Genomic DNA, 12,095 nt, shown 5'->3' with positions numbered 1-12,095 from the left:
AGCTCACAGGCGCAAGTCGTCATGGTTGCTGCTTAGGAAGGGCACTTATAAAATCTCGGCAGGGGCGGAGTGCAGCGGCCAGTCAAGAGGCTTCCTCAGAGGGTGTTCTCTGCTGTACCTTCTCTGTGGGGACAATGTCCCTGGGCGAGGCTTGCTGGAACACTCACAGACTCTGGACCTGGGCTTTCCTGGATTTGCCATTCAACCCCTCCCACTCTGAGGTGAGTATTCAGGTTGGATGGAAAGCGAGATGGTTCTGGAGAGGAAATCCACTCTGGAGGCTTAGAGAACACTTGAGAAAGAAGCCTATTTCAAAGCATTAAAAAGAGACTCAAAGAAATTCAAAGGGGCTATTGTTTTGATTTTTATTTTGGGACTAAAGCATGAGTGAAACTTTGCACCCCTCTTGAAATGCACTATGACCATTGTTTTGTGCCTTAAAGAAACAGATACTCAAAATGCCTATGTAATACCTAGAGAACTTTGTATTAAAAATCACACAAATACCTCAAGTTGAAGACAATTACATATATTTTTTCGATCACTTTCTTACCGCTATTTATGAGCACACACCATTGTGAAAGTTTCCCATAGTTGTATATTGTAGAACGTGCAGATTGCAAGCTCTCTGCGTCGCTGTGTGAGCAGATCCTCATAGACTCAACATGGCTGTGACCGCACACACAAGGTCCCATGCTATCTTTTACCTGCCTCTTCACTGCTGGAGATAGAACCGCAATTGTTTCCAGGTAGCTCACGTTGACAAAAGTCTTCCAGCTGTTTCTTGTGAAACCTACCACCTTTTAGGGCTGTGAATGTCTCTCAGGATTCACAGAAATTTTGGTTTAAGAGTAAAAAATCCAAAGAGTGTAAGGCAGATTGGGTTCCTGACGATCTGTCATTGCCACCTTTGCATGCAGTAATAGCATCGAAGCTGGGTACATATTGCCCTGAGCAAGGTTACATTTTTAGGTCCACTTTGCTGCCTGGTGCGGCCCAAGGGAAGCAGAAGGGCCAGGTGCCCATTCTAGAGCTGGGTACCCCCTCCTCCGTCCTGCTGGTGGCAGGGAGCGGCCACTCGAGACCCAGAGGCGGACGCCCCATGTTGAAGACGGGGGAGCCGTCGTATATGCCGGGACTGTTAACACTTCTCTAGTGCAAGCCGTCACGTCCACGGGTGCCTCAGATCCTGGGGCCCGGACTTTACGCTAAATCCTACTTTCTTGTCGACTGTTTCAGGTGAGATAGTTTTAAGACTATGCTTCCATCTTCAGAAAATTCCAGACAGTTCTGCTTCAATCTTCACACAGCATTTGCGAAACCAGTTTTGTCTCTCCACTTGTGCTTGATGACGTGCTGGCCAGTGTTTCAGTTTGCCGGGGACACCTGTGTTCTCCTGCCGGTTCTGGGCAGTAGAGCTGTGCTCAAGGAGGGATGGCTTCTGCCACTGAGGGCTGCCTGTATTCTAGTAGGCCGGGGGTGGCCCTCCTGTGTCACTCACACGCACTTAACATGGTATAGAAGTAAGTGGGAGGCAAATCAAAGAGTGGCAGCTGCGCGCTGGCTGGAGGCGAAGGTCCCAGTCCTACAGACAGACAGTGGTACTAGTAACCGAATACCCCCAACACCAGCCCTACCTTCCTCTCGAAAACTGATACTGGTTGCCGACTCACCCTCTGCTCCTGGTGTACATCTTCCATGGAAAAGTACAAAGGAACTAAAGGGAATTAGATTTTCTCCCGCATTGACTTCTAAGAGGCAGTTTCACAGACTGGGGTATCCCCATGACTGTCTTTCAGTGAGAGCCAGAGTTAAAATTATTGAGGACGGAACTAGTGTCTTTGTGCCGCTCTGTCCCATCCACACCAGGGCTGTCCTTCTTCATCTGCTTTCTAATATAACCAAACAATCTATGATGGTCTTTCTGCAGCTCTCCTAATCAACCACACGTATTTTCTGAGGTTGCATTATTTTTTGCTTACCTTTATTCAGTTTGTTAAAATATGAAACTTTGGCCCTTTACAAATAATTTGTATTTTTCTGACATTCTTTGCTTTTTTGATGGTTCCCGAACAACTTTCTGAATGTCTCTCTTCTGACCCTATTAAAAACTTAGTACAGAATGTGTACGATAGATAATTTAGAAATTTTCATAAAGTTGAACATATTTTCAAATTTAGGTAGTGTCCATTTTTTTTTATTAAAGAAACTTCTCAGTATAGTTGACGCACAATGGTACATCAGTTTCAAGTGTGCAACACTGCGATTGACCTCCCCTATACCTTACGCCCTGCCCGCCACAACCATAGCCACGATCTGTCACCACACAACCTCCTTACAACCCCAGATACCACGGGCTGTATTCCGTGCGTGGTGTGGTGGTGGCCATGGAGCTGTGTCACATTCTCGGCTCTACAGTAAAGTCTTCTAGATGGTTTCTATAATTGGATTCATTTATTGTGGCAAAAGACGGGTTACAGAGCTGTGTAAGGCAACCCAACTGTATTTCTTACCTGCTTGCAGGTAAGACACATCTTGTAATGTTTCCTTTAGAGTCAGAGGACTCCGCTAAAGGTATTTTGTGTCTCTTAAAAGGCGTCGTAGGCCTTTCAGGGGCAGCGCGTCGGTATGTGGCAGGTGCGTGCGCGGGAGACCTGGGCCCCGCAGGGCAGTGCCCACCCCGGCTGCGCAGTGTGACTGCGCTATGGGGCGCCCGTCGCGGCTGGCCCGTGCCACAACCGACGCCGGTGTGAGACCCCAGCCCTGGCCGGGGACCCGCGCGCCGGCGCTGGACAGAAGAGCCAGTCGCTCAGGGCGCGGGGATCTGCCGCGGCCGCGCTAGGAACGACGTCCTCGAGTGTCCCGGCACCGACGTGAACCTGAGCGTCGGAGAAGGGGGGACGACGGGCACAAGACGGGCCCCAGGACGCTTGCACAGCGCCCGCGGCCGCGCGCCCGGGCCTCCCCCTGCGCCCCGGGCAGAGCCGGGTCCCGCCGAAGACAGTCTCCGGGGCGGACAGGCGCCTGCAGCGCGCGAGCGGGACCCACGACCGCGGCGGCCGGCGGGGACCGGGTGGGGACGCGGCGGGGACCGGGTGGGGACGCGGCGGGGACCGTTGGGGACCGGCCGAGGCTCCGATGAGCGCCGCCCCCCCCCGGGGGCGGTCGTCTGCCTTCGCGGCCGAGGCGGGACCAAACGCTGTCACTGCCCCCGGCGCCACCCCAGCCCGTCGGTCCGTCGAGGGGCCTCAGCGGGGCCCCGGGGAAGGCCGTGCACCTGCCGCGGGTGGGCGGGGCCTGCAGCGGCACCGGCCCCCCCCCAGCCCGCAGCCCCCCGCTCGCCGCGCGCTCACAGGCACGTGCCCGGACGACCTGCGGCTCGCGGACGCGCGGATAACCGGGAGTCCCTTGCACCGCTGCCACCAGCCCGGGAACCTGGGAGCGGACCCTGCAGCTCCCCTTTGCCGCTCTCACGGGCCCCCAGGGCGTGTCCTGGGGAGACCCGGAGTTCTTCCTGCACAGAGCCTCCCCCCAGTCAGAGCACAGCCGGGACCGCTGCCCGCTCCGGCCTCCGCCGGACGACGGTCCACCCCGGGCGCCGGGCAGGGGAGGCGGAGGAAAGTGGCCGCGGGAGCTCGGCGTCCCCGGGCCGGGGCGGGGCGAGGCGGCGAGGGGCGGGGCCTGGGCGGGGCCCGGCGTCGGAGGCGGGCTCCGGGGGCGGGGCGTGGGCGTGCCCGGCGGCGTGCGCGCGGCGGCGGCGGCGGGCGGCGGCGGCGTGCGGCGGGGGCGGGGCAGCAGCCGCGGGCCCACGCCGTAAACAGACAAGATGGCGGCGGCGGCGGCGCCCCGGGCCTTGGGCACTCTGCGGGCCGGCCGCGCTCGCTTGGCGGCCGCTTGCTGCGCTCGCTGGCGGCTGGGCCCCGGGGCGAGGCTGCCCGGCTCCTGGAGGGGCCCGCGGGCCGCGCCGGCGGTGTGGGCGCGGGGCTGGGCGTCCGCGGCCGGGGGCTCGGCCCCGCGGAGGGGCTACAGCTCGGACGTGAAGCCGGAGGACGAGCTGCGGGTGCGCTACCTGGACGAGGAGAACCGAGGTGAGGGCGCGGCCGGGGCGTCGCTCAGGGGTCGCGGCCCACGGCCGTGTCGGGGCGGCCCGGAGCCCCGCCGGCCCCCGCCGGCCCCGCGCGCCCGCGGTCGGCGCCTTCGGAGCCTGAGGCAGCGTCGGGGGCGGCCCGGGAGCGGCTCCGGCGCCCGCGCGGGGGTCTCCGGCCGGGCCGAGGTCGCTGACCGCGGTGGTGTTTGCCCCCCGCGTGCCGTCTGTCGCGGGGACCGGGGCCGGGGCGTTTCGGCGGCCGCGGCCGGACGCCTCCGCCCGGGACTCGCGCCCTCAGCGCCGCGGCTCCTTCCCGGCGCGTTTGGGAAGTTCGTGGGCGCGGGGGACGGAGCCCTGCGCGGGGTGCGTTGAGTCCCGCCCCGGCGGCCGTGCGGGGGCTGCGGTTCGTGCCCTTGAGCCACCCGCGGGGAGGAGACGGCGCGGCCGCGGGGGCGGGGCGGGCGCGGAGGGCGGGCGCGGGGTGCGGGGTGCGGGGCGGGCGCGGGGCGCGGGGTGCGGGGCGGGCGCGGGGTGCGGGGACGGGGTGCGGGTGCGGGGCGGGCGCGGGGTGCGGGGTGGGCGCGGGGCGGGCGCCGGGTGCGGGTGCGGGGCGGGCGCGGGGTGCGGGTGCGGGGCGGGCGCGGGGGCCGGGGTGCGGGGCGGGCGCAGGGTGCGGGGATGGGGTGCAGGTGCGGGGCGGGCGCGGGGTGCGGGGCGGGCGCGGGGGCCGGGGTGCGGGGCTGGCGCGGGGTGCGGGCGGGCGCATGGTGGGGGGGGCGGGCGCGGGGCGCGGGATGCGGGGGCGAGGCGCGGGGCGCGGGGTGCGGGGGCGGGGCGCGGGGGCGGGGCGCGGGATGCGGGGGCGAGGCGCGGGGGCGGGGCGCGGGGTGCGTGCGCCGCCTGCCCGAGGGTCCCTGCGCTGCCGCGGGGTCGGGACAGGGAGCACAGCCGTTTGCCGGACGAGCGGCCGCTTCACGGGGACGCGGGTCCCGAGCACCTGCCGTGCGCCGAGCGGGGTGCGGGACGCAGCGGGGACTCCGTCCTCACGCGTCTGCTCACGGGGCGAGGAAGGGCCCCTGCGGGCTTGGTGGGGGCGCGGGGCCGGGACAGCCCCGGAGACCCGCCGGCCGTTCTGCCCGGGGAGGTGGAGGAGTGGCCGGGTGTTGGGGGCCGGCTCCGGGTTTGGCGTCCCCGGCGCGGCTGACCGGGCAGCGAGGGCTCCGCGCCCGGTGCGCGCAGCAGGAGAAGCAACGCCGGCGCCGCGGGGCCTCCGTGAGCGTCGGGCGCGGCTGCGGGTCCGCACGGCCCGTCGCTGGCCCCGGACGCCCCCGTGGACTGCGGAGCTCGCCCGTGCGCCCCTGGGCAGCGCGGGAGGCGGAGCGGGGGCGCTCCCGGGAGTCCTCGAGGCGCGTGTGCGGCGGTTGGCCCCGCAGGCGAGGACCGAAGATCCAGCGGGAAACCAGATTTGGGACGGGGGTGATCCGAAGCCTCTTGGGCAAGCTTGGTCCGCCTGGGCTTCAGTCAGGTGTCCGCGCGGCGCTCGGGTGACGAGGTGCGGGTGCAGAGAGCCGCCGCGTTCGGGGGTTCCGGTCCGCGGGACGGAGAGGAGCACCGAGGCGGGTCCCGACGCCGCCCGGAGAGGACAGGCAAGCTCTCGAGACCGCTCAGGAAATCCCCGTGTTACCCGCACTTTACTGGAAACCCGGTCTTCGGAGCCCCGCTGTGTGCGCGAAGTGGACTCCGGCTCGGCGAGCACAGCGCCCGGTTCGGCAAAGCAGCAGCGCGGCGCGAAGGCAGCGCGAGGTCAGGGATCGGCGGGTGAGGGACGCTCTCGGGTCCTCGGCGTCCCTGGAGGCCCGTGCGGCGCTGGACGGTCCCCGCGGCCCGCAAGGGGAGGAGACTCCCGAGTTTCCTCAGAGGCAGGGTCCGAGCAGCCCCAAAGTGCCGTTTGCCCCGTGGGCCCCCGAGGCTGCGCGAAGTGAGTATGTGCGGGGCGCCCTGGCCTTCGTCCGAGCTCCGGGTCCGCGCCCTAATGTGCGGAGGAGACGCAGGTAGCCCACCCGGTCCTGTGGCGGGTGTTTCTTGCTCTGTCGTCGGACCTCCTCGGGGATGTCGAGCAGCCGTGGTGGCCGTGCTTCATCGGGGTCCCCTCCCAGGCTGACGGTTCACCAGTTGATTGTTCACGCGTCCGGGGTTGCCTTTTCTCAAGGCCGAGAGTGGCTGCTCTGCCCACTTGGAAACCGCTCGTGGCTCGCTCCTGCCTTTGCTGCTCTTCTGCTTGTCCTTCCGCAGGCCCTGCCGGAGCGCAGCGACTTCTTGCTGCTGCTGCCCGGACTCTCCCAGTCATGGAGCCTCTACGCACAGCAGTGACCCGTGCCAGAGGTCACCTTTAGGAGCCACGTTGGGAAAGCGGCTGGCAGAGGCAGAGCAAATGAGCGGGGCCTGCGCGCAAGTCATTCTGGAGACCCGCTGCTCGCTTACGGTTTGCAGCCAGATTATCGGGACTGCCCGATGGTCTCTGAAATCTTGCCACTGCCCTCTGACTTCTTTGCCGACACCGCTCTGGTCCTAGCCGGCTCCGTCTCCCAGGGGGCTGTCGCTGCGGTTCTGCCGGCTGGTCTTCCGACGTCCGCCTGCTTTTCGTTTTCAGCACATTGATTTCTTTCATATATTTTTCCTCACGTTTTTATCTTTATTTATTTACTTTCTCATGTTTTTAACAACGCGTTTCCATACATTTTATGGCATGGGAATATATTTATAAAAATATAAAGTATGTATATGTTTAAGATTTCATTTATTTATATGAGAGCATGTGACCTAGAGAGAGCTCTGGCAGCGGAGAGGGGACAGGAGAGGGACAAGCAGACTCCTAGCCAAAGACCCCAGGGTGAGGACCTGCACCGAAGTCAGATGCTTAACCCACTGAGCCACCCGCGTGCTCAAGATCTATATGTTTTTAAATCCTGGTTGATCTATAAATCACATACCATAAAATTCAAAACATACAGTTGATTTTAGTATATGGACAGAGTTGTGCCGCCATTTCCGCAGTCCAGCTTTGGAACGAAGTTGGATTTTATCAGTCCGGACAGAAGCCCTGTTCCTTTAGTCATGACCGCCCATCCTCACACTCCCTTCCCCGCAGAATCGGGCCCACGTATCCGTTTTCTGTGCAGCAGCTGTGTCGCCGTTGGGCGCTGCACATGAAGAAGCCGTCGATGTGGGCTTCGGTGGCGTCTTCCAGTCCCCGTGTGTCGGCAGCCGTCCGTGCTGTAGCGGTGTCCGCGCTTCCTTCCGTTGTGGCGTCGGGTAGCATGCCCGTGTTGGGATGGAGCAGGACACGCTTTGTTTGTTCATCATTCACACACAGTTGGGTCGTTTCCACTTGCTGGATACTGTGAACAATTCACGTGCGTTTTTGGGGACGTTTCCTTTCACTTCCATTTAGCGGAATTGCTGGGTCCATGGTAATTCTATGGTGACCGTTTCGAGGAGCTCCCACACTTCTCCAGGGCGGCTGCAGCATTTCGCAGGCCCTGCAGGGAGGTATGGGGGCTCCGGTTTCCATGCGTCCTGACCGATGCTCGTTGGCGTTTCTGGTTCTAGTCGACCCGCTGCCTGAGAGGCGGTGTCTCCTTGTGGCTTTGTTTCGGGCTTCCTAATGGTTAACGACGGAGCCTATGTATCTTTACAGAGTGTCTGCTCACAGGCTTTGCCTTTTTTTTTTAACTGGGTGTGTCTTTTTATTGGTGGCAAGAGTGTTTTTTTTTAATATATTCCGGATGCAAGTCCCTCATCAAATCTATGATTTGCAGAAAAATTTCCCACCATTTTGTGGGTTTTCAGTTTTTTTTTTTTTTTAAGATTTTATTTATTTATTTGACAGATCACAAGTAGGCAAAGAGACGGGCAGAGAGAGAGGGGGAAGCAGGCTCCCCGCTGAGCAGAGAGCCCGATGCAGGACTCGATCCCAGGACCCTGAGATCATGACCTGAGCCGAAGGCAGAGGCTTTAACCCACTGAGCCACCCAGGCGACCCAGTTTTTAGTTTTTTAATGGTGTATTTTGAAGAACTTGGGTCTGTACGTGGTTTATTAGAGGTAATGTGTTCCTGGTTTTCAGCATGTTGTGCATTACATGTTATTTTGTAGTAATAGTAGTAAATTATTCAAGTTTACAAAATTTCTAAAGTAAAAATGTTATATATGCACACGGTAAGATTAAATAGCATAAGCACGGTGGGATGGTGCCAGCTTTTCATTTTCAGGCGCCGCCATCCAAGGTCCGCACTTTGCTCAGGCGGTGAGTGCTGATGATGTTCCCTGTTCCGTTTTGTGCTGCAGGGAATGGCTAGACCACATTTCGCTTCTGTTTTTCGGGTGTTGTGAGTAATGCTGCTGAACGCTGGACTGACTTGTTTGGACGTACGTGTTCGTTTCTCTTGGGTAGATAGTAGGGGTAGAGTCAGTGGTCATGTGGTGACTTTATGTTTAGTTTCCGGAAGACCCACCGGAGTGGTTTCCACCGCAGCTGCGCCATTTCGGCATCTTCACCAACAGCGCGCAGGGGTTGCTGTTCCCCCCGCTGCCCGCCAACGCTTGTTTCCATTGGGTGTTCCTTGCAGCTGTCCTGCTGCCCGGAGGTGGTGACTCGCGGTGGTGTTGGTGTGCGTCGCCCTGCTGACAAACGACGTGGACCGTGACTTCGTGGGCTTGTCGGCCATTTGTGTGTCTCCTGTAGAGACAGCTGTTTACACCTTTTGCCCATTTTTCATTCTGGTCGTTTGTCCTTTTGTAGTGGGTAGTGCAGATGCTTTCATAATCTGGATTTTAGCCCTGTGTCAGATGTATCATTTGCAAATTCTTTCTGTTGTATGAGTTCTTTTTTTTTTTTTTAAAACTGGGCAGTTTTAATGAATTACGTTTTTTTCTTTTGTTGCTTGTGCTTTAGTTATCATGTTTAAGACTCAGTTGCCTAATCCAAGGTCATGAAGATTTATTTGTGTTTCCTTCTGAGAGAGCTACAGTTTTAGGTCTCACAGTGTGACTAACATCCATTTTGAGAACATTTTTATATTTGGTGTGCGGGGACGGTCCAGTTTCATTCTGTGATGGTTAATCTCCAATTGTCCCACCCTTGTTTGTTGAAAAGACTCTTTTTTTTTAGCACTGAATTGTCTCAGTATCTCTTTTGAAAACCAGTTGGCCATAGAGTAGGTGTTTATTTCTGGCCTCTCAGTTCGTTGATCTTCATGTCTGTCTTTGTGCCGGCACCACACTGTTTTTACTGTAGCTTTGTAGTAAGTTTTGAAATCGGGAAGTGTCCTGATTAAGTCCTTCAATTAAGACTTCTATCTTTCTTTTTCAAGATTTTCACCCCTTGGGGTTCCTTACAATTCCATTTGATTAGTTTTGTGTATTTTTTCAGAATTATTGATAAATATAAAAACTGAAAGATGTAGGGAAGGTAGTGTGTAGGTCATATACATAATTGGAAAGAAAATGTAGTAGTTCTCAAGTTTTTAAAATTCTGAAGGTTTTAATGTTTATTTCTGTCCCTGGTTCTCTGTGTGCGAGTTTGTATTCTTTTACTTACAGGGGCTCCCTAGATTTTAGAAGCTTCAGGCCTGCAAACCCTGGATTCCACTTGGTGACAGTTACAGGATGTTTCTTTACATTTTCCAAATGCCTTCCAAGATGTCTTTCATACCATTGACGTCTGCTATTGTGAACAAATAGGTAGTAGTGTTTTGGCTGGGTGGTTGATGGAGACAGTATTTTTAGGAGCATCTTTAAAATTAAGGATGCACACTCGGGGGATGCCTGTTCAATAGGATAGAAATAGTGCCTTCCTCTCGGGTTGCTGTGAGGGTCTTTGGCTTCGTGAAGCGCTGGGAGCCTGTCTGGCATATCCTTCCGCGCTCTGCTAGTGACAGGGCTGTCCTCATCTGGGTTTAGTGCAGAGCCTGCTCTGGATGCAGCTGCTGCTGCTGGTGGTGGTGGTTCTTCTTTTTCTTTTTATAATTCTTATTTATTTCTAAAAATATTTTCTTTATTTCTCAGAGATAGAGTGAGAGCGAGCGAGAGAGCGAGAGCACACAAGCAGGGGGAGCAGCAGAGGGTGAGGGAGAAGCAGGCTCCCCGCTGAGCAGGGAGCCCGATGCGGGACTCGATCCCAGGACCCTGAGATCATGACCTGAGCCAAAAGCAGACGCTTAACCCACTGAGCCACTCAGGCACCCCTAGATACGAGTTCTTCATGATTTTCTCCATGCTGAGATCATTTGGAATTCTTGAACATTTATTTTGTGAGCTGAAGTCGATCTCCGTACTCACTTTGAAAATAGGTTTGCAGGTTCTTGCCTGGAGAAGGCATGCACACGTTTTGTTGTCTTCAGTCTAACTCAGTTTCAAGAAGGATCATACCCACCCCTAGCCCCAAGGAGGTGGAAGGCATTTCCCTGCACTGGGAGAAGTTGTGCTTATTCATGGGACAAGCAGGGTCAAGTACAGGTCATATAGGGCTTTGAATATCATGCCAAGCTCTTTGTATGCAGATGTTTTGGAGACAAAGGAATTTAAGGAGGGCTGGATTCTGTGCATAATTGCTTTTGGAAGATTGTTGGTTGGACTGAAGCACTTGGAGTGCGGTGGTGGGTTCCCTGTAGAATTAGGGGAGTGGGGAGGGAGGACCTTGCTTCCTGGGGAAAGAAGGAGCTTTGCTTTTAGGGATTGAGGTCACCAGCTGAAGTTACCAGCTGTGTGTGGGGGCGTTATACCCTGAGAACTCACTAACTCAGATGCTGTGCCATTTTGTTTTGTTTTTCACTAGGAATTGTGGTGCTGGGAATAAACAGAGCTTATGCCAAAAATTCATTCAGTAAAAATCTGATAAAAATGGTGAGTATAAAGATTAAGCTGTTTGTTTCTAACATTAAGATACAATGTTGACGTCAATCTGAAAAGTGATTTTTTTCCTCATTTCTTTTTTTTCCCTTCCCTACCCTCCCTTTATCTGTTTAGCTCTCAAAAGCTGTGGATGCTTTAAAATCTGATAAGAAAGTGCGGACCATAATAGTCCGGAGTGAAGTCCCGGGGGTATTCTGTGCTGGTATGTACATACGTTTTATTAGGACGTTGAACTATAGTTTATGTTTTCCTCTGTGATAGCCTATTTTCCATTACGAAGTGTTCTGTGATTTGAATTCCATTACCAGCATTTTCTTTGTCTGTTTTTTTACTGTTTTACAAGAGAAAAAAAAAGCTTTCTATTAGTTAAGGAGCTTTCTGTTGATTGTTTCGTAAGTCGGAAAAATAATTTGAGCCACTAAAATATTTGTAGTGCATGTGAAATATTTATGAAAGATGAGCTGGGGGGAAGAGTCGAGTCTTCTACCCAGAACAGTGTGCTCTGCGCGCATTTGCTCACCGAAGACCTTGACTGCCTAGCAGCAGCTCCCCCAGTGAAAAGCATTGGGTATAGACATTTGCTTTGGACGTTGTTTGTAGTAGCTCCTGCGTAAGGATGTGATGTGTCTACAGACTGTATTTGTAAGTTGGCATCTACAGCAGTGAAAATTAGGATTTCCCCCCTGATGGTACTGTATTACCAAAAGCTAAAGATTAAGTTGCCTTGCCTTTTCCTTTTATAATTGTTTCCATGCCGTGAGATTGAATGAATCTGTTTCAACTAGTAAAATAGTAAAACGAGTAAAAATGTCGATGAGGAAGGTACATGCTGGTGACCCACAGTATCGTTGTTATTTACAAATCAAAGTAGAAGTTGGCTGAAGCGTAAACATTTTTTTCAGTAAAAATATAAATGAGATAATCCCCTTCAGGCAATTAGACGTTTGAGGGAACAGCACATAGTATTTTGTTCATTAAACAAGTATCTATTAAAGCTTTAGAGTAAAAGCAGAATAATGCCGCGAGTGACGGGAAAAGTGGAGAGTGTCTTTGTTGTGGGCGACGGGTTTCAGTTTCTTTCTCAAGAGCCCTCAGTC

At 55.8% G+C, this 12,095-nt stretch overlaps 1 protein-coding gene across 4 annotated transcripts in view; it reads left to right on the top strand.

Annotated features, from left to right (window-relative positions):
- The first annotated feature begins 3,808 nt into the window (after positions 1 to 3,808).
- The window catches only part of AUH (AU RNA binding methylglutaconyl-CoA hydratase), a 132,053-nt gene continuing 123,766 nt past the window's right edge, over positions 3,809 to 12,095 (top strand). For 2 of the 4 annotated variants that reach the window (XM_032308997.1, XM_032308996.1), the window contains exons 1-3: positions 3,809 to 4,088; positions 10,922 to 10,989; positions 11,113 to 11,200. In XM_032308997.1, the coding sequence (XP_032164888.1) occupies positions 3,827 to 4,088; positions 10,922 to 10,989; positions 11,113 to 11,200 (418 nt within the window). In that variant the 5' untranslated portion in view covers positions 3,809 to 3,826. Of the gene's footprint in view, positions 4,089 to 4,922; positions 5,104 to 5,369; positions 5,564 to 10,921; positions 10,990 to 11,112; positions 11,201 to 12,095 lie in introns of those variants that run through there. The other 2 variants (XM_032308999.1, XM_032308998.1) reach the window with 2 other exon arrangements.

The sequence above is a fragment of the Mustela erminea genome, chromosome 12 (genome assembly GCF_009829155.1).
Source record: "Mustela erminea isolate mMusErm1 chromosome 12, mMusErm1.Pri, whole genome shotgun sequence".
Lineage (NCBI taxonomy): Eukaryota > Metazoa > Chordata > Mammalia > Carnivora > Mustelidae > Mustela > Mustela erminea.
This window is presented reverse-complemented; position numbering and strand designations above follow the sequence as displayed.